The sequence below is a fragment of the Miniopterus natalensis genome, chromosome 9 (genome assembly GCF_054644295.1).
Source record: "Miniopterus natalensis isolate mMinNat1 chromosome 9, mMinNat1.hap1, whole genome shotgun sequence".
Taxonomy (NCBI): domain Eukaryota; kingdom Metazoa; phylum Chordata; class Mammalia; order Chiroptera; family Miniopteridae; genus Miniopterus; species Miniopterus natalensis.
Window position 1 is genome coordinate 77,828,821 of NC_142089.1, and position 25,739 is coordinate 77,854,559.

The 25,739-nt window shown below is 41.1% G+C and overlaps 2 protein-coding genes across 7 annotated transcripts in view; one reads left to right on the forward strand and one right to left on the reverse strand.

Moving 5' to 3' along the window:
- The window catches only part of SEPTIN10 (septin 10), a 48,241-nt gene extending 31,045 nt beyond the window's left edge, over window positions 1-17,196 (reverse strand). For 2 of the 6 annotated variants that reach the window (XM_087820681.1, XM_087820680.1), the window contains exons 1-2: window positions 17,090-17,193; window positions 673-738 (exon numbers count right to left, since the gene is read on the reverse strand). In XM_087820681.1, coding sequence (XP_087676807.1) covers window positions 673-738; window positions 17,090-17,116 — 93 coding nt within the window. In that variant the 5' untranslated portion in view covers window positions 17,117-17,193. Of the gene's footprint in view, window positions 1-672; window positions 739-1,371; window positions 1,462-17,089 lie in introns of all 6 variants that reach the window. The other 4 variants (XM_087820685.1, XM_087820686.1, XM_087820683.1 and 1 more) reach the window with 4 other exon arrangements.
- Window positions 17,197-17,696: 500 nt separating this feature from the next.
- On the forward strand, window positions 17,697-22,000 carry SOWAHC (sosondowah ankyrin repeat domain family member C). The gene has a single exon (XM_016201852.2). The coding sequence runs from the start codon at window positions 17,765-17,767 to the stop codon at window positions 19,379-19,381; it is 1,617 nt and encodes a 538-aa protein (XP_016057338.2). The 5' UTR covers window positions 17,697-17,764; the 3' UTR covers window positions 19,382-22,000.
- Window positions 22,001-25,739: the final 3,739 nt, after the last annotated feature.

Genomic DNA, 25,739 nt, shown 5'->3' on the forward strand with positions numbered 1-25,739 from the left:
ATAAAGGTGAAATATACTATTACCAGTGAGAGAAAAAAACTAAAAAGGATGGCAGTTTGGTGATCTGATTATGAGATATCACAACCATGAGGACATTAGAATGGGTGAAGAAAGAAGGAAAAATAAGAAGAGACTTAAATGGAACACAGAATGAAAGTAAATTATTTAATCTTATTGAATTACTCATGCTTGTATTTGCAATTTTCTTTTTTAAAAAACTGACAAATCCTCTCTTTCACCAAGTTAAATTTCTCCCTCTTCTTAAATATAAATTTTAATTTAATTACCTTAACATATCACTGCTAAACGGCACATTTAGGACCCTGGAAATATTAAGGTCTGACTTCGCACTCAGGAAGGCATCTGACAGGGCCATACAGGGACTTCCTACACTCTAGAGTTCTCCACATCCACCAAGTTCTGCAAGTATGCCCAGCAAAAGCAGTGCTGGTCTTCAGGTAGAACTTTAATTTGCTTAATGTCAAGTAGGTAGAGACACTGGACATGCAATAATTATTCAATCCATCATTAACTTTTAACTTGAATCAACATAAAAGTTAATTCACATTCAAGGTAAGTACAGACAAAAGTTTTTCAGGCCCCTGAATCATTATCTTGACATCATAGAGATATCTGGAGTACTATATGGATCTATTTGAAAGATGTACTCACTCTCTGTTCATCATCGAACACTTGGGAGGGCATACAAGATTTTGCTGCCATGTGAGACTGAAAGAGCTGAAAAAAATTAAAATACAGATATTACTCCAAAAAACCTATATTTAAATAATGTATTTACATTAAAAAGAAATTCTCATACTTTCATTATTACCAAATTTTGACTTGTAAACTATAAGAGTGACTCATGTTTAAAACTTTTCTTGCTAGGTATCTGCATAAGTAAATAATATATAATGTTCAACATATAATACACATTAATGCACTTACCCACACATAATTAAAAAAATAGCAAACGCTCATTTACATAAAGGAAAACAAAGAACATTACTTTTTATTTGAAAGATTTTATGGGATTAAATAAGGAAATTAAGCTATTTCACTTAAAAAATACTCTAGTAGCCAAGGGGCACTCAAAATTCAGTATATTCCACTGTAGGATGCCAGGGGAAATAGATATATTAATTCTCCAATTTCAGTATAGTTGGGAAAGCAGGGATTTTAAAATGTGAACATGTCCCTAAGTTATCCAATTAAAACAGAAGTAATTATCATTTATAAAACTATTATGTGCCCATCACTATGCTAGTTTATTATATGCATTTTCTTATTTAAACCTTACAACAGATATGAGCTATACATTCCCACAGCCTGCATGAGAAAACTATGATTCAGAAAGGTTAAATAACTTACCCCGAATCATACAGGCCAGTAAGCCAGGTCTGATCTGACTGCAAAGCTGTTCCTTCTACTGTCCCAAGTTGTAAACCAAATACATATTCACTGTGCTTGCAACAGTCAGGAATGGGAGAAGAGAGGTGTGAAAGAAGCTGTGTGAATTTCAAAGCAATGCTGCCTCAGAATGCACTACTATTCTGAGTATAGCACAAGACGCTGAGGAAATGCGTGCATTGTTAAAAAGTAATATTAATATGGGTGTAAGAAAACATGCAAACAGTGCCCATGAGAATACAGCGCACAATAAGCTTCCTTCCTACCTTGAATTCCCCTAGTATCACAACAATTCTGCTCCCCAGAGGCTACCAGCTTCTTATGCCTCCTTCCAGAGACAGACCATGCATGGAGAAACATACATGAATATGCAGGTCTCTTTTGTTTACAGGAGCAGCCCATTGTTCTGTATTGTTTTTTGTTGTTTTGTCTGTTTTGGGTTTTTTGCTTAATCTATCCAGTACCCAGATCTACCTCATTGTTTCTATAGTGTAGCATTCTGTTCTGCATACTACAGTATATATAGATGTCCTATCTTTATTTAAGCAGTCCCCTGGTCTTTAATTACAATGAACTATGCTGCAGTGATGAAAGGGAGAGCCTTACCACTGGAGCAAGGGAGTGGTGTTTCTACACCTCACCCGCTCATCCCATCCCATCCCATCCCATCCCATCCCATCCCATCCCATCCCATCCCATCCCATCCCATCCCATCCCACCCCACCCCACCCCACCCCACTCCACCCCATCCCACCCCATCCCATCCTCCCCCTCCCCGGTGTGAATGCAATCCCCCCCCCCACACACACACACAGGTATACTTCACGACTGGATATTATGGAATGCTAACAACCACCTTTTTCTGGACCATATGGGTAATCAAAGCTTTTGAAGGCTATCCTTGTTAAATAACCACTACACATACAGTGTTTCCAAATCCTAAGTAGCTAACTGAACACATTGTTCCAACATGAAATGACTCTTACCAGTTGGAAAATGCCACTGTATGAAAGTACACCTACTGGCTGTGTTTCACAATTTTAAAAGTAAGAAGCACATAATGATACAAAACACATCAGACTGGCCTGAAGTTTGTTTTTCGTTTTTAACTATACAAATACTTCACCTTACTCCCTCCAGTCAGCCCCCTGCCATTCTAATAAGCCCCCTCAACTCTAGTCACTGTGTGGACATAAGCAGATTGCATCCCTCTCCTACACCAGGACAGAAAGGTGAGAGTAACTAGAAAAGAGGGTGGTAGTTATGGAGATTTGGAGAAAGGAAATCACTAAAAGCCAGAGCAGTTTCCAGGAAGACAAGGATAATGAACTGAGTCAGAAAGTGATATAAGCATCAGATAAGGTCGCATTTAAGGTAGGAAAAAACCCTGAGCACCAGAAGGAGGCAGAATTTTGTATATGGAGAAAGTAAACAGTGGTTATTGAGTTTGGTGAGAAAAGAAAGGGTTCATTGGTCTCCTGCTGCAAAGTTATGACTGAGGCTGATAAACTGATTAGGGACACTACAGATCAGTATCTGAGGAAGTTTGAAGCGTCCATCTAAAGAGTCTGACTTGTGGTAAAGGCAAAACAGTGCCACAGAAAATATCTTTTTAGGGGCCCTGTTCAGAACCTCGCATTACATAAACTGAATAAGAGAGCAGAACACTGCAGACTCAGTGTTACTTCCTAATGTAACGTACTATTTGCACATATAAGTGAAGGAAGTGAGGTGTCACACACCTAACTTACTGAAGACTGTGTTATTTCCCCTTATCTATATAGAACTTTAATTAAAACCAAACTTTTTAAAAATTACAGTAAGAGAGTAGTTGTCAGTTTTTAATATAATGGATAGCATATGACTAGATTTTTGTGAAATGCTGCTCAGTAAGCAGTTTGGTTGGTAAGTAAAATTTGCTTAGAAAACAAGATTGATTTTGTACTCATTTGTCATTAAACTTTGACTAATAAAACCTGGGTTACATTTCTGTCATTTATGTAAATTCATATCAAATATCTGCTTTTGTTTATTCATTTCCTGTGTTTCTGAATACTCGCCAAAAAAACCTATTTAAAATCTCTGTGGATAAATGTTTGATCAGGAAGTAAGAATGAGTCACATAAAAGTATTATAAATAGTTGTTTTTAATATTTTCCATTATTACTAATTTACTAGCCAACTTTCCAAAGCAACTTTTAGAATGAAAACAGTTTTTAATAAATGAACAGTACATTACTGGAAGTAAATAATAAGGGGACCAGAGTTGACCCAGTCCTTCTAGTGGTGAGCCCTGAATTAACAACCTGAAGTGGAATTTCATCTGCTCTTCACTGACCACGCACTTACTATATGCAAATCACTATGCTGGGCACTGGGGTCTCGGGAGGAGGAAGAGATGGCCCTTGACCTTAAGAAGTTATCTCAGAGAAACACAAACTCATAGCAGACAATCATAATCGCATTCCAAGGAAAAAGGAAGACTAACAAAATCACTACGCCTGCACTTGACTACACACACACGTTTGCTTTTTTTAATATTTTTTATTTTAAATACATATATATCATACATATAGAAACACACATAGATTTAAATTTATATACTTACCACCTAGAAGGAAAAATATTAAATAGTACCTTTAACACCTAGCAAAATCTAACACATTTATTTACTTATGTATTCACTTTTAAAAGTTGTAGTATATAATGAGTCATAGAAAAAAGTGCCAGAACATTCTGGGGTAGCTGGAGGAAAATCAAGTTCTCCCTCTTCTTCAACATCTCAGTGTGGGCAGTATGGACAATACAACAGAGGTGGTACAGAACTTGTCCTGGGGCCCTTTGGGAGACATGTAGAGGGCCTTTTTCCCATCAGTCAATTATGGGAAAATACGTGGTGATTCTTTCACAATAGGACCCTAGATAACTTTCCTTAGCCTACTTGGAAACATTCCTTAGAGACTACCTTACAGCCTCTCTAGGTATAACAATCAGCCCTGGGGGAACAGAATTCTGACTTGACCTTTAAAATAGCTTCATTTTAACTTCACTGTCTCACAATTTTTATCTTTATAAAGTTAATCAGAGTAATAGAACCAACTTTTCAAATTGCCCCCTGGTGTTTCTTGGAGTCTTAAGACCAAAAATAAATAAATAAAAATCTGGGCCTATTTAATGAGTTTTGAGAGGACAAGGCTCTTTGGCTTAAAACAGTAATGTAAAAGATTACACAAACTCATTCTTTAAAATCATTTTTTTATATCTTCAGGTAAAGAAAACTTTAAAAGAAAGTTAATGGTGCTGATCTAAAATTTTCCTAAAAATCAATAGTGATATTACCTTATTCAAATTATGCAGACGATGACTCTACAAGTAGATGCTAATTACAACACAGGGAAAGGAGAATTCAACTGAAATCAGTAAGACTTGGTAATACAAGGCAGAGCAACACACTGGCCTCTCGTGTGCATGTCCCGCGTGTATCTCCCCCAGGAGAGTCTCAGTCTAGGGCAGCTTAGGGTAGTCCAAGACCCATCAATGTATCAATTTTGCCTCAATTTTACCACCATCTCCAATAAATACAAAACCTAAATGATAACTAAACAGACTAATATTCAGCCTCAAAATATCAAGCCAAGGAAGTTCTTGATAGTTGTTCATGTAAAAGAGTTAGGGGTTTCAAGCTTAACAAAAGCTTCCAGTATTATATGGCTGCTTAAAATACAAATGCAAGCTTATTTTGAAATTACTCGCCCCCCTTAACTAGAAAAAGAGTATTTCATGTTTATTATGGGAAAAAATTACTGTTTCTAATTATGTCATTTTAATAACACTGCAATAAATGTTCCTCTTGTAGCAGCCAAAGAGGTCCTCCACTCAGATCTCCCTTCCAGCAAGAACTTGCCCTTTGGCTATGGAGAATGCAGTTAGTTAGCTGATAGCCTCCAGCTGCAGTGCCTTCAGGTCAGCACAGTATTCAATCCCAGACCAGCTCTTCCAAGGAAGCCCCTATCTAAAGACCAAGCACAGTGACAGTGTCAGGACCTGACCCCTTCTGCCCTAAGCAGGCAACCTAACAAGCAGTGAAAGCTCTCCACTGGGTTGGCCCAGACTTTGCCAGACTTGCAAGATCTCTGAGGCTCTTTCTGCCCAATTCTGCTTCCTAACCTCTTTCCTTTTACAGATGTTGAAATCTGCACCAAGGCCTGATCGCTTTTCCTCTATAGCCTTGCTTCCTCCCTTTCTCTTTCACAGGCATTACCTCTCCTCCCCACCTTCCACCCTCAATCAATCTCTAACACTCCTAATTCTTTAACATCTGCTTCCCCGAGGATCCATAGGGACTCTCCTGTATAAGCATCTGTTAATTTCCTCATAATAAATTCCTAGAATGTAATAATGGTCAAAGGTATAAATATATTGCCAAACTGTCCCTCAAAAAGGCTGTGCCTGCTTATTTTCCAAAATTAATATATAAAAGAGGTGTCCATTTCATCATATAGTCATTAAATAGGATATTAACAATTTTTATGTGTCAATTTGATAGGCAAAAATAAGTTAATTTGCCTTCTGGTATTTTGAACATTTTATTTCAAGTTACTGGCCTGAAAAGCGTATGGTATGTTTTCATAAATTACCAGTTCATGTTTTTCCCCACTTCTCTATCAGAGTAATCCTTTTTTGTTTCTCTATGAGCTGCTGGATATAACTGTAAGGTTGTTATGTGTATTGCAAATAGCTTTTCCTGATTTGTCACTGATCTTTTCAATTTTCAGAGTCCAATCTATCAATCTTTTCCTTTATAGTTTCTTCCATAAATGTACAGCTTAGAAAATCTTTCTCCACCCTGAGGTTTTTATTTATTTTATTTATTTTTAAAAGGTTGTTTTTTTTTAATATATCTTTATTGATTTCAGAGAGAGGAAAGGAGAGGGAGAGAGAGAGATAGAAACATCAATGATGAGAGAGTCACTGATCGGCTGCAGCCCGCAACCCGGGCATGTGCCCTGACCGGGAATCGAACCCCGATCGCCTGGATCCTAGGTCAATGCTCAACCGCTGAGCCACACCCGGCTGGGCCACCCTGAGGTTTTTTAAAAAAATGTATCTAAATGTTTTTCAAGTTGTTTTATGATCTCATGTCTTACACATAAGTTTTTAAGCCTTCTAAAAATTACATTCTAGTAATTTGTGAGTTAAGGAAATCTGACTTTCCCCAACATTGCTAGCCTACTGCACCATCAAGAAACAGCAAAGTGTACTCAAACATCTAGAGTCAGTCTTAAGAAATGAATCAAGGGAAAAACAAGGACCCATGAATGGACCAGAGGCAGATTTGACACAATAAAAAGAAATTACTAAAGGACTAGACTGTCTAACACGCATGGAATGGGCTGCCCCATGAAGGATTCAGTTGCTGGCCATGGCTAGGGGGCTTCAAACAGGTGACACAGTCATCATCGACTGGGAGGCACAATGGAGAGCTGATTTCTGTAGAGTGGGAAGCAAAATAATGTTTCTAAAGTCTCCTTCATCTCAGATGTTATGACTGAACACCTCTGAGCAAGCACTGAGGAAAAGTCTGTGATACGATGGAGAATGAAGAACGAGTCATGGAAACACCACGTACAGAGAAGGTGGATTAAGGAAAGATAAGAAATTGCACTTCTCAGAACTAAATCTCAAGGCTTATATAAGTGAAAAACAGAAAGCTAGAATTCCTGGGAGAGAGCATGTTCCATGCAGAGTAAGCAATAAAACAGCCAACCAAATCTTAGAAGTGATTTATTTAATCCAGGAAAAGCAAATGGGACAGAACTGAAAAAAGAGGGAGGCAGAAGAAACTCATTAAAAGGTCATAAAATTGACAAGGAACATTTGGGGGGGAAATACTGAGGAGTTAGCATGAAGCCTATCAATGCACATTGCTTTTCATTTATTCTACAAATACACACAATATTTACTAAAAGGCAGTATATTTTCAGGACAGAAAAACAGACCCCAGCCACTGAGGATCAAAGGTGAGTAAGCCAAAATCCTTGCAATTTAAATTTCCGTACAGGTGCAAGACATGAATCCAACTTACGGACAAGACACAGCAATAGCTTGGGGTATAATGAACCCTGCACGGTCAGATAAAGGACTGCCAAGAAAAGGCTTGAGTTGAGACTTGAAGGAGAAATAGTTTTCCTAGCAAATGAGAAAAGAAGGTAGGGGAATCAATGTACGCAAAAGCATGCAAGTATACTTGGTATGGCTGCAAAACTGCAGTAAGCTCATTACTGTTTAAGCCTAAGGAGGCTTAAGTTCAAGTGCAAGAACAGCAGGTGATGTGAGGCTGGAGTAGGTAACAGGGGGCTTGGCATCCACTCTGCCTTAGAGTGAGGCCATGGGTGCCTTAGAATGTCTTAAACTAATTTGATAGATGTTACAGTGAAGCAGGGGGGGAAAAAGATAAATCAGCATGGGTTTGAAGCAATTTTGGAAACACTGAGTTTAAGGTTCCTATGAGCACCTTAGGTCCCTCAAGGAGTGTCCACCTAATCATCTGAACTTTTAAAGTCAAGTGTATCGTTAATCTAGGGTAATTTTTACACGATCATTAAACATAAACACAGTGGTAATTCCATTACTCTTGCAGTTTCCACTGATCCCACAGGCTTGAACTCTTCCACACTGATAAGAGCACTTTTAAAAACTGAGCCCAACTCACTAAGCCTGTCAGGCTGACTCTTTAGACTGAACATAGTTAATACTATACTACTGGCAACAGGCTGAAGATTAAAAGGTATTATCTTACTTTAAAAAGGGAGAATATACATCAGATAAATTTCTAATTTTCATTTTATGTTAAATCAATCTTCAAAGGAAAAAAGTTGCATATACTAAAAGTCTATATAAAATACTGACTATGGAGAATATTACTACAAAGATTAGAAGCAACAATTATGAAAATAAAGAGGAATGATATAATGTGATATTAAGTGACAAAAGAACATAAGACTACTGACACCATGGTTAAAATTATTTATGCATACAAGGGAGCATATACAAAGTATGATTCTTGGGAGAGTAGAATAAATATTTCCTTTTCTTCTTTATATCCATTAATGTCCTCACTTACATAAATTTAACAAAGACTAAAGTAAAAAAATATATCTTCTTCAAATATCTGTAAAAAATGCATTTATTCAGATATGTATTGAGTGTCTACTATGTTCCATGAACTGTACTAGGCACTGGGAATGCATCACTTAAAATAAAAAAGAATCCCTGCCATTACAGAGCTTCCAGTCCAGTTAGGGTAAGACAGGCAAAAATCAAAGTAAAGCATATGCTATGATATGATAATAGAGAATAAATACAATAATAAAAAAGGAAAGGATAGAAATGTGGAGATGGAAGGGGTGCGGGTGCCATTTTGAACCAGGTGGCTAGGGAAAGCCTAACTGAAAAGACCTGCGGGGTTAAAGGCACCGAGCTATGCAAAGGATGTCTGCAGGAAGAGCATTCCAGGCAGAGATCCTGAGGCAGGTGTGCGCTGCCGTGTTTGAGGAATAGCAATGAGACCAAGCAGCTGCAGCGGAGAGAGGGAGAGGCAGAGTGGCCAGAGAGAAATGCAGTGCCAGAACATGCAGGGTTCTTGCGGCTTATTGTAAGGATTTGGCTTTGAAGGTTTTTGTATAAGGGGGATGTGATTTTACTTTGTCCTAAAAGGTACACTAAAGTTCCTATGTAGAAAGCAGACTGAAGAATGGCAAGGCAGAAACAAGACTAGTTAAGAGAATACTGCATTAATCCAGGAAGACATCATGGCAGAATGTTAGTGTAGAAGAGGTAAGATGTGTTCAAATCACCTACCTTGAAGGTAGAGCCAAGAGAACTTGCTGAAGGCTCAATGTGGAATGTGAGGAGATACGGAGAATGGTCCCAAAGTGTTTGGCTTGAGCAATAAGGAGTAGGGAGCTTCCATTTACTGGAACTGGGAAGACTGGAGGAGGAGGAGGATTGGGGAAGACCAGGAGCTCTCTTTGGAACATGTTAAATTGGAGATGCCTATTAGATAGAGTGAAGTACTGAGTATGTAGTTGGATAAACAAGTTGTGTGTGCAGAGATATCTGGACTGAAGAAAACAATTCTGAAGTCATCGATACGTGTCTAGTACTTAATGCTGTGGGATGAGATGAAATCACCCAGGGATTGTAGGTATTCAGAAAAGAGAAGGGATCACAGAATTGAGCCCCGGAGGAATCCCACATCTAAAGGTTGGAGAACTGAGGAGCAACCAGTCCAAATGGATGAGAAGGAGGGTGAAAGAAATCCAGAAAAGTGTAGAGTCCTAGAAGACAGGTAAAAACAGTCCTTTAGGGAGGAAAGAAGAATTTGCCACTACCATTCCTTTACATATCGTGTGTGGCTGCTTTCAGAACACAACAGCACTGCATAATTGACAAAGACCTCATGGCTCACAACGCTGAAAATATTTACTATTTGACCCTTAAAGTGTTTGCTAATCCTTGATCTAGAAAAATAAGAGGGTGAATGAATGAGGAAAATGCAGTACAATTTTTGGGCAGCCTCTTGAGTTTAGTGATGATGATGTTAAAGTAAAACCACTCTGCATGATTTTCCTCCATCATATTCAGCTGTTCGGGTGCAAGAGCAGAGTCCCGGGACAGTTTAAGTGTGTGGGGGGTTTGCAAGGGGAGAATGAAGGAGCAAGAGGGGAAACTGGGATGGGCAAGAAAATAATTATACATGTTACAAGGATGGACTTAAAGCTGGCAAAAGAGGACAAGAGGGCATGAAGGATATGAAGAAAAGGGGAAAGCTAGTAGGATCAAGAGGTTAGGTCACAGACCTGTGGGACTTGTAGTTACCTGAGGGCGTAAACAGGCGAAGTAGGAAGTGTGGTCAGAGTGGAATGCCTGAAACTGAGATCAGGAGGCGGTGCAGTTACTGGGTAATGACAAGGTCAAGGTATACACTAAAACAAGGAGGTTAAAGCAGGATATTTTAGGAGAGGAGGTCAAAACTGAAAGGCAGGGTACTGAAAGGATAATCTATGTGGATACTGAACTCACCCAGAATTACAACAGGTCTAATGTTAGAGAATTACAGAAAGCCAGTCGCAACACCATCAAGCACAGGGGAAGGTAGGATTTCAGAGATGACTCTGAACAAAGAAAGGTGGTGAGTACATAGTGTGAGAGCTAAGTGAGAATCAAAATTGGGAATACTTAGGGAGAGAATGATCTGGAACTGGCATTGAGAAGTAAAGTTGTGAACAACCATTCCTCCAGGAGAGTGATGGCGGGGGTAGATTTTTCAACAAGGTGCTGAAAGGACAGTGTTGTTTTAAAATGGTGCTGGAGCCCGGCCGGGCGTGGCTCAGCGGCTGAGCGTCGACCTAGGATCCAGGAGATCGGGGTTCGATTCCCGATCAGGGCACATGCCCAGGTTGCGGGCTGCAGCCGATCAGTGACTCTCTCATCATTGATGTTTCTATCTCTCTCTCCCTCTCCTTTCCTCTCTCTGAAATCAATAAAGATATATTAAAAATAAAATAGTGCTGGAACAACTGGACTCTCAAATTAAAAAAGAAAAAAGAAAAAAAAGAAAAGAATCTCAATTCATATTTTCATACCTTGAACCACACACAAAAATTAGCTCAAAATGAATCACAGACCTAATAGAAGAAAAGGTATAAAAAAATCTTTGTGGCCTTACGTTAAGCAAAGATTTCTTAGCTATAACACCAAAAGCATGATCCATAAAGAAAAAATGATAAATTAAACCTAACAAACTAAAAAGCTGCTCTTTAAAACACTGTTAAGAGAATAAAAAACACACAAGACACCTACTTGGATAAAACACTGGTAAATCATTTATCTCATAAAGGACTTATACAATATATATATTTTAAAAACTTGTATAACTCAATAATAATTAGACAATAACTCAATTTAAAAAAATGGGAAAAGATCTGAACAGACACTTCACCAAGGGCACAGGATGCCAAATAAGCACATACAAGGCTCAATAACAGTCATTAGATAAATGACAATTAAATGAGATTAATTTTAGAAATAAGTGATAGATTTTTATATTATTTGTTTTATAATTATTCTGCATGAAACGTGAATTATTTTTATAATGTTAATAAGTATAGAGATAAAAATCCAAAAAAAAAACAATCATGAGATATCACTATATATGTATCAGAATTTTTTTTTTTTTAATATATCTTTATTGATTTCAGAGAGAGGAAAGGAGAGGGAGAGAGAGATAGAAACATCAATGATAAGAGAGTCATTGATCAGCCGCCTCCTGCACGCCCCCGACTGGGGATCGGGCCCGCAACCAGGGCATGTGCCCTGACCTGGAATCGAACCCCGATCGCCTGGATCCTAGGTTGACATTCAACCACTGAGCCACACCCAGCTGGGCCAGAATTACTCTTAAAAAATTGAAAATACTGGCAAGGATGCAGACAACAGGAATTCTCAGTCTTTACTGCTAGGAATGCAAACTGGAACAAACATTTGCAAAAGAGTTTTTGCAAAAGAGTTTGGTAGTTTCTTAAGTTAAACACACAGTAATCCTACTCCTAGATATCACCCCAATTGAAATGAAAACTTATATTCACATAAAAACCTGCATGTGAATATATACATTTAACTTTACTCGAAACTCTTAAAAACTGCTAACAGCCCAAATATTCTTCAACTGGAGAAAGGATGAACAAAATAGTGTGGCACATCTATGCAATGGAATACTAGTCAACAATAAAACGGAACATGCAGCAACATGGACAAACCTCAAAAGCATCACGCTTAGTTAAGGAAGCCAGCTCAAAGGCTATAATAATTCCATACATATGAAATTCTGATAAAGGCAAAACAATAGGACCACAAAACTGATCAGTAATTGTCAGAGATTAGGAGGGGGACTACAAAGAAGCACAAAGGAATTTGGGGAGAGGGACTGATGGAACTGTTCTGTATGTTTGCGGTTGTGGTTACACAACTGTATACATTCACCAAACCTCATGAAACTCTATATACTAAAAAAGAGTAAATTTTACTATACATAAATTGTAACTCATTAAAAAAGTTAATTCATAAAGATATAACAAAACTTTCTAACTAAAAGTAAGTAATCAATACATGGTAAAGTAGTAGCTCACAAAAACCTGGACTGAGGATAAACAAAATGATTAAGACAATATATGCATTATTTCATAAACAGCAACTAAAAGAAAATATACAGCAAAATATGCAAATACAAAATGAGATTTAAGTATTTTCTCCAATTGTTCAAATTACAATGCAGTATTAGGCTCTTTGGGCCCTCACTATGCAGAAACTATAGATTATAATTCTTTTCTTTTTTAATCCTCACCCAAGGATATTTCTTTCCATTGCTTTTCAGAGAGAGTGGAAGGGGGAGGGGGGAGGGGAGAGGGGGGAGAAGGAGAGGGAGGGAGATCTCGATGTGAGAGACACATCGATTGGGTGCCTCCCACATGCACCTCACCTGGGGCCGGGGATCGAGCCTGCAGCCAAGGTACATGCCCTTGGCCAAAATCAAACCCAGGACCCTTCTGTTCTCGGGCTGACATCTAACCACTGAGCAAAACTGGCTAGGGCTGTAATTCTTTACTATGCAACAAAATCTATTACTATATGACAAGCAGCCTATTTTCTCCCAAAATAGGGATCTCCTAGAATTATTTCAACGACCCATCTCACAACAGAAAAGAGAACATGACCTGCCAGTATAAACGTGTGACTTAAGAAGGTTGTTGGAATTAACTGCTTATGAGTGGCAATAGATGCAAACTGCTGGTGCACTAAGTAACTGCCAAAGCCAGGGATGTGGACCTGGGGCAAGGAGGTACAATGACAACAGGAACAAAATAAGAGACAGTTTGTTCAACAAAGTTTGAGAAAGATAATCCTCACCCCTCCACCCCCAAATGGAGACAGTACTTAGCTCATGGGGCTGGGAGTATATATGTAATAATGCAAGCACTCTAATCCTTGCCATAGTGAATGCACTTTAGCATTTGGTAAATACTACCCAGTGGATGTATTCAAAACAGCAAAGAGTAAATCCATATAAAAATATACCTTGAATACTTTAATGTTTGCAAAGATCTTTAGAGGTTACTAGACCACTAAAAAAGCAAAAATATGTCCAAAGAACTTAAAATGTCTAAAGTTCCCTTTAGTTTTAAATATATGTACATTAAAGAAAATTTTAAAGCTATTTTTTTCATGATTGCTAAATACAATTGAAAGGCATCTCATATTATTTTAGACTGAGTATATAGACAGTTTACAACTGCTAAAAAAAATGAAATAGGTGTACAATAGTTACTCCTTTATCTGTGGTTTCGCCCCATGGTTTCAGTTCCCACGGTGAACCACAGTTTGAACATATTAAATGGAAAATTACAGAAATAATTCATAAGTTTTACATTACGAGCTGTTTTGAGTAACTTTATGAAATCTCACACCATCCCATTCCATCGTCGGGGAAGTGAATCATCCCTATGTCCAGCATATCCACACTATATAAGCTTCCCACCAGTAACTCACTTAGTAGTGTCTCCGTTATAAGACTGACAGTATTGCAGTGCTGTGTTCAGTAACCCTTATTTTACTTAATAATGGCCCCAAAACTCAAGAGTAGTGATGCTGGCAACTTGAATATGCCAAAGAAAAGCCATAAAATGCTTCCTTTTTAAGTGGAAAGGGTGTATGTACTAGGCAAATGGGAGAACTCTTGTAAATATAACAAAACATATGCAGGGCTTGTATGCTGAAAACTACATAATGCTGATGAAAGAAATCAAAGAAAATATAAAAAATGGGGAGAAATACTGTGTCCATAATTTGGAAGACTCAACATAATAGAGATACCAATTCTCCCTAAACTGACATACAGACTTAATGTAATTCCTATAAAAATCCCAGCAACATTCTTTGTGATATAGATAAAACTAATCCAAAATTTATAATTAAAGGCACTAGCATAGACAAAACATTTTTGAAAAATAGAATAAAATGAGAGGAATCAGTCTGCTTTATTGCAAAATTTATTATTTAAATGAAGTAAGACTGTGCTAATAGAAAATCCAGAAATAGTTCCACACAAATATGCTCAACTGATTTCTGACAAAAGTGCAAAAGCAATTCAATAGAGGACAGACAGCTTTTTTGACAAATGGTGCTGGAGCATCCCTAGGCCAAAAAAATAACCCTTGAACTAAGTCTCGCACCTTATATAAAAATTAACTCAAAATGGGTGACAGGCTTAAATGTAAACCACAGACTGGAAAACTTTTGGAGACTACTTTTGGGATCTAGGGTTAGGTAAAGAATTCTCAGACTTAAAAAAAAAGTACAATCCACAAGAGGAAAAATTGAAAAAGAGGATTTTATAAAAATTAAAAACTTCTGCTCTGCAAAAGGCTCTATTAAGATATGAAAAAACTACAAACTTGAGAGAAAACATCTGCAAATCATATATCAAGGAAGGACTAGTATCCAGAATATATTTTTTAAAAAACACACCTCTAAAAACAACAATTAAAAAAACCCAATTAGAAAATGGGCAAAAGACTTTCACTGAACAGAATATGCAGATGGCAAATAAACCCATGAAAAGATGTTTAACATCATTAGTCATTATGGAAATGCAAGTTAAAACCAATCATTACATACCTATCAGAATGTCTAAATAAAAAATAGAAACACCAAATGCTGGTGAGGAAGTGGAGAACCCGATCTCTCTAACATTGCTGCTGGGTATGGAAAATGTTCAAAAACACTAGAAAACAGTTTAGCAGTTTCTTACAAATCTTTAAACCCAGTTACCATGTGATCCAGCAACTGTACTCTTGGGAATTTATCCCAGAAAACTGAAGAGTTATGTTTTCGTTATTTTACATTATGTGTTACTGTACATCAGTGTTCATAGCAACTTTATTCATAATAGCCCAACAATGGCAACAACCTAGATGTCCTTCAAACAAAGTGTGGTACATCCATACCACAGAATACTACTCAGCAAGTAAAAGGAACAAACTAATGATACACGCAACGACCTGGATGAATCTCCAGAGAATTCTGCTGAGTGAAAAAAGCCCAATCCCAAAAGGTTAAGTACTATGTGATTCTGTTAACAGTCATGAAATAACAAAATTACAGAAATGGGGAAAAAGTTAGTGGTTGCTAGAGATTAAGGAGCTGGGGTGGAAATGAGGTGGGTGTGAGCATAAAAGGGATCCTTCTGGTGATGGAAAGTTATCTTCACAGTATCAATGTTAATGTCCTGGTCGTGGCCTTGTGCTATGGTTTTGCAAATGTTATTGAAGAAAGCTGGATAAAGGGTACGGGGATTTCTATTGCATGTGAATCTACAATGATCTCAAAATGAAAAGTTTAATTAGAAAATAAAGGTAGCCTTATTGCTGTATTGCAAAATAAGTGCAGCAATTGATAAGAAATCCAACACCAAGAAAATGAAGTGCTCTCTTCTGCCCAAGTTTAATTCTGATTACTACGAACCAGAGTTTATAAAACACATTTTTTCTCACCCACACATGCACACAAACACAACTGTAACAAGGCATAGTCCAGGTAGAAAAACAAGACTTCTCTAAGTACATCCTAGGGCAGAAAGAAAGCTGCCTGAATCAGGGCTGTCCAGTGCCACCAAAGAAACCGGCTGTATAACTTTGGACACATCACCTAACCTCTCAGGCTACAATCTGAACTCTGTTCCTGCAACAGAAACTTCTAACTCAGGAGATTGCTTAGATCAGTTCTCAAATTCTTTGGTCTCAGGCCCTCAGAGAGCTTTTGTTTGCATAGATTACATTTGTAGTATTAGAAATTAAAACAAAAGATTTGAAAGACAAGTATGCACGGAGACACATTCCATCGCCCTCGGAAGGTGAGGTCCCCGTGACGTCGCCTCCGGAAAACTCCACGTGCCCTCACAAGGGAAGGAGTGTGAGAAAGGCGAGTAATAGCTCGGGATTGCTAGGAAAATAATTGTGAGCACACTTGGAGAACCGCTGGCTTACTAGCAAATGAGATGAAAATATATAACTAATTTGAAAGGTGTAAGACACCGGACAAATTAGTAACGTGTTATTTTAAAACACGAAGGTGCCAAGCGCCCCAAAAAAGGCGGGGAGAGGAGGCTCATCTCGCAGCAGCCCCGGCGGTTAGACGGAAGGGGGCGGGCGCCGGGACCCCGCGAGTCGAGTCGGGCCCAGGCCACAGCCGTGAAGACCACTCCCGACGGCCCGTCGGCTCGGCGCGCCCGAAACCGTTACACGCGAGGGACCCTCCATCACTGCTCCAGGTTTAACTTTCGGCAAAGACGGGAAGCCCTGCAAAAACCTGAGGCTCTGCCGCCGGCGCGGAGAGCTGGGGGGCGGGCGCGCCCGGGGCGGGCCCCCGACGCCCCGCGGGCAGCGGGCGGGCGGGCGGCCCGCAGCCGAGCCCGCGAGGACCGCGGAGGGCGGGACCCGCCACCGCCCGCCGGGGCGGCGGGATGGGCTGCCCGCCGGCGCGGCGGGAGGAAGTTACGTTGGGACCCCGGGAAAGGCAGGGCGGCGACCCCGGAGTCAGGCCCTGGGGAGGGTCCCGGACTCACCAGGCGCCGCGTCTCCTCAGAGGTCATGGGTGCGGGCGGGCGCTGAGCGGGGCCGGCGGAGGGCGAGCGGGGCGGAGGTCTCAGCCCGCGCCCGGAGCAGCTGGTCGGGCGGAGGGAGCAGGGGGCGGGGGCGGACTCGGCGCGCGGGGCGCGGGCCGCGGGCCGGAGGCGGTGCTACCGCAGAGCCGGCCTCCGGGATCCAGGGAAGGGGCGGGGCCAAGCCGGTGGCCTCAGTGACGCGGGCGGGAGCCAGCCTGTCACAGAGGGCCCCAGGATGCCTCACAGGACGAGTCACCGCTGGGGAACGTGGCCGCCGGGCGCTGGGGACGAGCGGGGGAGAAATGGGGCAGGACCCCTCGGCCCGGGGCGGTGGTCGGCGAGAGCGCGACTGCCGCCCGCGCGGGGGCCGGAAGTGGGCGGGGGCACGGGGACCCTGTCCGCGGGCGGCCCGCGGGAGCCGAGATTGCGGGCAGCGCGGGGACCGGAAGTGGGCGGGGCGGGGCGGGGCCGGCGGGGGCGTGTTCGCGCGGGGCGCGGCCCTGTGAGCTGGTGGCGGCTCCTCGCGGCGCAGACCGGAGGTTTGGAGCCCGAGGAGCGCGCGCCTGGGAGCCGACGGCGATGGGGCCGGGTTGAGTCTCCAGCCCTCCCGTCGTCGAGCCAGCGGCGCGACCGCGGATGGAGGGCCCGGCGGAGCTCGGCCCCGAGGCGGTGCTGCGCTTCCTCTCGGAGCGCGGGGGCCGGGCGGGACACGCCGAGCTGGTGAAACACTTCAGGGGCGCCCTGGGCGGCGACCCCGAGCGGCGCGCCCTCTTCAAGGAGCTGGTCAACGCCGTGGCCACCGTGCGCACCGACCCCGCCGACGGCTCCAAGTACGTGCACCTCAAGAGGAGGTTCTACGAAGGCCCCCCGTCGCCCAAGGCCGCGCCCCCCCGGGACCTGCCGCGCATCTCGGTGACCGCGGAGCCGGAGGCCCGCGACGGCGCGGAGGAGCCAGATGACCCGGCCAAGAGCGGGGAGAGCGGCCTGTGCCCCGAGGCGGCCTCCCCCGTAGCGCCCCCGGGTCCGGACTGCGGACCTGGCGATGGGCAATCCGCCGCCGCCGCGCTTGGGCCGCCCAGCCTGGCGGGCGACGGCCAGAGCGAGCCTTCCCCAAACGGCGGGGCCCGGAGGAAGAACTCGCGGCGCGACGCGCAGCCTCCGGCCCGAGCACCGGCCCCCGCGCCCGGCGAGGACCTGGACTCCCAGCCCCGCGGCTGCGAGGAGGCGGGCGGGGGGAGCTCTCCCGGGGTCGTGACCACCCCGCGGTCTACTCGACAGAACCTCCGGGACCTGGTGATGGGCAGCTCCCCGCAGCTGAAGAGGAGCGTCTGCACTGGCGGCAACAGCCCCGGGGGCTTCTCTGGGGGAGGACGCGGCAAAGGCGGGGGCGACTCGGACAGCGCTTCCGTTGCTTCGTCGTCGGCAGAAGAGGAGAGCAGCAGCGGGGGCTCGGTGACGCTGGACCCCTTGGAGCACGCCTGGATGCTCTCGGCCTCGGACGGCAAGTGGGACAGCCTGGAAGCGCTGCTCAGCTGCGAGCCCGGCCTGCTGGCCAAGCGGGACTTCATCACCGGCTACACTTGCCTGCACTGGGCCGCCAAGCACGGCCGGCAGGAGCTCCTGGCCATGCTGGTCAACTTCGCCAACAAACACCAGCTGCCGGTGAACATCAACGCCAGGACGAGTGGAGGCTACACCGCCCTGCACTTGGCAGCCATCCACGGGCACGTGGAGGTGGTGAAGTTGCTGGTGGGGGCCTACGACGCAGACGTGGAGGTCAGGGACTACAGTGGGAAAAAGGCGTCGCAGTACCTGAGTCAGAGCATCGCCGAAGAGATCAAAAACCTGGTGGGAGCCCTGGACGGCGACGAGGGCGAGATCTCCGCCGGCAGCGGGGGTGGGCGCTGGAGGCTTTCAAAGGTACTCCCCTCGCACCTCATCACCTACAAACTCTCGCATGTCCTGGAGGATGGAGGGGACCACCACCACCACCACCACCACCACCACCACCTGGCTGAGGGATGGGCAGGAGGCAAAGCAAAGGACCCAGGTCGCAAAGCCTCAGGCAGCTCTAGTGGGCGGATAAAACCCAGACTCAACAAAATCCACTTCCGAACCCAGATCATCCACACCACACCCTCTTTCAGAGACCCGGAGCACCCTCTGGAGGAGGGAGAGCAGGAAGAAGACCGGTCTCTTAAAGGCCACTTACCCTCATTCAAATTGAGACCAAAGTCCAATGTATTTGGGTAAAAGTAATTTTTTCAGAAAATTCTAATGTTTATTTGTTGACCGAAATACAATACTAGATGTAGGCAAGTAAGTGAGACCAGAAAAGACAGGCTAAATTATGCATTCTTTGGGGGCTTGGGATGGGGGTCGGGGGAGGGAGTTTCCCCTAGTATTATGGGTGAGGTGGAAAGCTTTCCAAGTGACTCATCAAACCTTGACCTAGGCCCCCTTTCCCCATGCCATCCCTCTGCCCTGGAGTCCCTGTTTGTGAGGACTAGATATGTATCTAAATTGGGGATACAGAATTGACCACTGAGGGTTCCTTTGATTTAACTATTATTGAATGCTATGCCAAGTGAGGAATATTGCATGTTTATGACTGTTTTTTTAAAAGTGGTTACCCTTCCAAAAACAACAAGATATGCAAATTGTAATGAAACTGGTAATATTTGTTAAGTGTGAACAAAAACTACATACTGCCCTATATTTTTTACTAATTGCATTTGCTTTTTAAGATGCTACAGGAAGGACAGGTAAGAGTTGAAATGCAAAAATACTAATTAGAGAATAATGGGAATAAAAATGGGAATCCTGTTGGTATCCTGTTGTATAGTAAGTGCTCAACTATTTTTTAAAAAGCAACTTCAGCTTTAACCACTGAACTAAAGAAACAGGCAACATTCACTTTTGAGTTAACCTGTACTATGCTTCCTCTTAACTGTCTCATCACTGCAATAACTACACAAATTATTATTTAAACAAAACACCTTTAACAAACATACGGTACTTTTAAGTAAAATGTTGCCTGTGGGCTCTGTTTCTCTGATTCTCACTACCTTGTTTTGTTATTCTAAAAGTAAAATTTTCTGAAGTTTTTATTCTGGGTTTATATAACCATTGGTTCTATTTGACATGACCCTGGTCTGATGGTGCTTAGAGTTGAATTGCCTACAGAAGCTCTGGTTTAGATGATTAGCAAAAATTGGCATAAGTGTAAGTAAGCCTATGCTTCTGTGAAGTAATTTTTAAATCAACTTATGGTACACTTTTTGTTTTACTAATAAAACAGGCTCATAGTCAATGCTTTGTAGCAGTCTTTTGCAAATGTTTAAAATACTAAATTCTTTCAATTTTCCATTGTTTCCTTGAATCTAATAGACATACAGTGAAGTTATTGAGAAGCTGGATAGTAAATCTACCCAGTTAAAATAGCACTTTATAAAAGGGAAAAGGGAAGAGATGGTACTAATTTCTATATTTAAATGCTGCTGGCTATTGAATTCCTTTGCATATAAATGAAAAATACCTTTCATTAAAATTAAAGACTTACATGTGGTTCTTAATTACATTCCATTCAAATATATCAGTGTGACCTTTTTATAATTATTGTAAGTTTAACTCAAAAGCATATTAAATCTATTTGTAATAAAATTCAAAACGACTTTTGTGGGAGACTTAATTCCAACAAGTCCTTCTCTTAGTCTTTTTGGTCTCATTGCTGAAACAAATACCTGCAGCCTGTAGAGATTAAGGAGTGAGTTAACTTGCAGAGTGAATGAACCAATATATGAATTGCACACCACTGCAGTCTTTAGAGATCTTAGATCTTTAATTTCCTAAGTCACAGAAATTTGTAACAAGTTTGTCACACCTCTCTAGATTGAATTTGTTTAAATGTTAATGAAAAATATTCACATAAAATGTATAGACTATTATCCATTTATGTGCCTTTATTTTTATTTTAGGATTATGGAAATAGGTCATGTACTTTTGAAAAGCACTTTTTGCATACATGTAGGTGAAAAACAATCTAATTTTGTATAAATTAAAAGTAGATTCCTTGAAGGTGAAAGTAACCATTTGCTCTGAATTTTATACACACTACCTGTATCTAGTGCAGAATAAGCTATAACTTCCCACTGAGGAATCTTACCTTTCATTGCTTGTAAAGCTAAAGTTGAACTATAAGGAGTAGACACTTCAGATCCATCTAAACATTCTATTGAATAGTCAGTATTAAGCTCTTAAATGTGTATGTTACTAATTAACTGCACAAAAATCTATAATTTGCTAAATCTTTGGAGATTGAGCCAATAGTTCATTTAACTTGCTTTTCACATTAGAGATTTTAACTTTCCTGATAAAATTTACTTTAAATTTTCAAAAATCATTCCTGAGGGGAAACTACATGTAGCATTCCTTGTCATGATGTGCTTGTATAGCATTTTCAGCTACTTAACTCTACATTCCTTTTACTTTTCAATTTCCCAGTTGAGAGCTAATGATTTGTGTAATTTGATATTTGTAGAGTTGTAAATGGAAATGATGTCAGTTACTTAGATGTTTGTTGATGTGAAACTGTGTGGTTAGAAAACTCAAGAATGTCCATGTGTTTTGTATAGGTACATTTGAAACTAATGAATGTATGCCACAGTTCTCTTCACTTTTATGGTATTTAAAATGCAACTAGCTTATATAACTTGAATATCTGGTACTATTTTATTCATGCCTGAAATCTTGGAGTCCAAGATGCCTTGTCTTTTATTTTTTAAATAAGTAAAACTTTGGGAGTTTAGAATGTCAAATTTGTAGTTTGTTTTGTCAAAATAAAAGGTTCACAATAGATTTTTTTTCTCTGAATTGTCTAAATCTCTCTAGTCCTTTATCATGTTTTATGGTTCACACAATGCTTTTTGAAGTTTCATTTTATTTGACCTCTTCCTATCCCTTAAAGCTACTGGCCATATATCCCTAATTTACAGATAAGGAAATGAAGGTCGATTGCTGTTCAGGGTCATGAAGTAAATGGCAGTAAGATCTTAAGATTGGGTGTTTTTTCACATTATCTTTTCTACACTTCAGATGGCTAAAATTTGACAGAACTGCTGTAGTTTGGCACCAGTGATAGGCAAATCAACTATTGCCTCTGCCACTATCTTTTAAAAAAAGCCTATGTCTCCTGCATACACCGTCTGCCTACCATGAACCCTCCCCACCCAGACTGACTCTTCAGAAAGGTATGGGGAATGCCTTTTTCTGTTTTCTTCAGCATCCATCAAGAATTGGACATTAATGATTTCACTTTCTCACCAAGGCTGCCTTTGATCTTTATTTTAACAAAATTGACCTCTATCAGATGGCAGAGGACGATCCTGTTATGATTGGTGCTGGGTTTTTTTGTTATTGCTGTTGATTTATGACAACTTAAAAACTTTTTTCACTATAACTGAAGTACTATGTAAATATAGTCTCCATTTCTAAAATGACTGTTTTCCTTAGAAGTGTGTTTCTTGAAAGGATTCATTGAGCAGTCCACTTGAACATATTTTTATAATTTTTCCTAGTGGAAAATTATTTTTTTATTTTGCTAAATAAATGGCATTATTTAGAGCTTTTTGTAAGTTCATCTCAAAAGTGCATACTCTGCAAACCATTGTTCCTTCAATGATGAGCCAAATTTTCGTGAAATGCTTAGTGTTAGAGGACTGGAATGGAACACGTGAGCTTATTTTTCAAGACACAGCGGTAGAGCTCTTTGCATCACTATCTGCTTTTTTCCTCTGAAGGAGCATCACTTTCATGTTACCATACTTTTTTCTCATCTTCTCTTTTAAATGTCAGTTTCCTCTCAGGAAGTGGCTTCCCCATTCAGTTAATGCCTATTCCACATTTACTGATGAGTATGTGACAAGTGCTGCCACTCTTGCACAGTGCCTGGCATCTTGAAGGTACTCAATAGGTGTGTTTTTCTTTTAATGGAAAACACTATAAAGAAACATTTTGTAATGTTGCGTTATATGGGTAATTTCAGCAATGTGCATTCATACCAAGTAAATAGAGGTATATTTCATACAATATGGCTCCTAACTGCCAGACAACCACTTTATCTGCAGTCCAGCCAAAAGAACAATCTATTCCAATCCTGGAGGTAAAATCGACTTTATTGGGATTTTGTGAGCAACTTAAGAGATTTTTAAGAGTAAATTTGATATTAAAAAGTTTTACCTTATAATCGACTCAAGTACATAATCCCTAGGGAGAGTCTTTAACTCTACATTCTTATTTTTCAATTTCCAAATTAAGATTATAAAGAGCAAGTAATTTGTGTTATTTGTGGAGTTGTATTTATTGTTAATTGAAATTATGTCAGTTATTTAGATGTTGGTTTATATGGATATGTGGTTAGAAAACCCAAGTTTTCTGGCTTTAAATATTATCAGTATACAAGAGACTACTTATTTAGTGGAACTCCAAAGAGCAAAATAGGAGATGAAGTTTAGTTTTGGCCTAGAGAACTTTCTAATCGTCATTTAAAACATGCCATGGACTATCTCATGAGGTAGAGCACTCAACCTCTGGAAAGAATTGGTCAGAAGCTATGTGAGCACCTGAAAAGTTAAAATCAATTATGTAAAGCACCCTTGTAACTGATTGGGTCTTGAGAAACTGCTCTGGGCTATTTCCATTCTGACCAAAGATTTATTCAAAACTGGCCTGACTTAGAATGAAGTTAACCAGAGAAGTAGAGTCATTTAAGTTCTGTGCTTTTTTTAATGCAGTTTTATGCTGTTCTGATCAGCAAACCTGGAAATGCCCGTTTGAATACTCTTCTAGGTCTCTAAGAAACTTGGAGCTTAATAGTCTACAAATATAATTGAGCATCCTTGAAATTTGTCCAGAATTTTCAGATATTGATAAATGTGATCTTCAAGTTTCGTTTAGCCCATTTGGGCTGCTATAATAGAGTACCATAGACTAGGTGACTTATAAACAACAGAAATTGATTTCTCAGTTACGAGGCTGGGAAATCCAAGATCCGTTGTCTGATGAGGGCCTGCTTCCTGGTTCACAGACATGCGCCTATTTGCTGTGTCCTCACATAGCAGAAGGAGCAAGTGAGTTCTCTGGGGCCTCTTTATAACGGTGCTACCTTCATGACAAAATCACCTCCAAAGGCCCTACCTCATAATACCATTACTTTGACGATTAGGTTTCAACATATGAATTTGCGAGTGACACAAACATTCAGTTGTTGATGAAAAGGGGCCACATGCTAAGCTGACAAGCTCAGGGGTGGCCTGCATGGTGGCCTTGCAAACTCAGAGACCTAAAGTGACCACATAGGATGGTCTGAAGTTAAAACTTTTTTACTGAAAGCAGTCTATGGTGGGTAGTCACGTCCTAAGGCAGTATTTTTCCCTAACGAAGGTTAATCTTCACCTTAACTAAGCCTGTCTATCCATCTGTGATAACATAACTGATTAACATGCCTTTGTGAAAACAAAGTAATTTTCCTTTTTCTGGACCCCTCAAAGCACTACCACAAATCCCCACATTATCATCGTTATCATGTTAATTGTTGACTGTTAACTATCCTGCACCCACTTAAGAAGTGTGTGTCTATCATTTTACTTTTTATCCAATCCCAGAGATTCCCCTCACCCATTTGCTTTCTCCCGCCTCCCTAATCTATCCCCAATGGATTTCATGTAACCCACTTATATCTCCTCTTTTGATTGTAACTTATAAAACAAGGTGCAAAACTGCCATTCTCTGGAGCATAATTTCAATCCATTGAGATTCTGCTTCCCCGATGTGTGGACAGTTTGGCTCAAATAAACTCACAAAAATTCTTCACAGGTTTGAATGTTTCTTACGTTAATATAATGTTGACACAGTCTGTAAACAGTCTGCACTGAGGCAGTTAAATTTGGTTGTCAGCAGCTCAGTGCTATGGCTGCATGCTGAGCCCTCTCTAAGGAGAGTCTAAACCTGGCTGAGGGTTTTCTTTGGCTGTTTGAAAACAGTTACTACTCCCAGGAAGCTTACTATGTATGCCAGTTAAGGCTTAAAGCACTTTATAAAAGGTAAGCTGTTTAATTCTCCCAACTCCCCTCCCCACTCAATTCTGTTATCTCCACTTTATTGGTGGGGATATGAAGTGTAGAAACTGGCTGCTTGTCCAAATTCACAAAGCTAGCGGCTGGCAGAGCTGGCCTTGAACTATGGGTTTGTGGTAAGCACTAGGCTATGCCACTTCTCTGGGAACATAAGATACAGTCAACTGGCAGTAAGCTTATGTCAAGTAAGACACATTGAGATAATGCTCAGAGAATGGCAGTTTTGCACCTTGTTTTATACATTACAATCAAAAAAGATTTAAGTGGGTTCCGTGAAATCCATTGGTGATAGACTGGGGAGGTGGGAGAAAGCAAAGTGGGGAAACCCCTGGGATTGGATGAAAAGTAAAATATACATTTTGTGCATAGGTGGATATAGGATAGTTAATAGTCAACAAATAACATGATAAAAATGAGAAGATTTGTAGTCTCTGCTCTGGTGCATTGGTTGTGCTCTGAGGGGTCTGGGAAAAGGGGAG

Excerpts from the sequence above, each read along its gene's own strand:
- SOWAHC (XM_016201852.2), top strand. The coding sequence starts at position 17,765 with ATGGAGGGCCCGGCGGAGCTCGGCCCCGAGGCGGTGCTGCGCTTCCTC.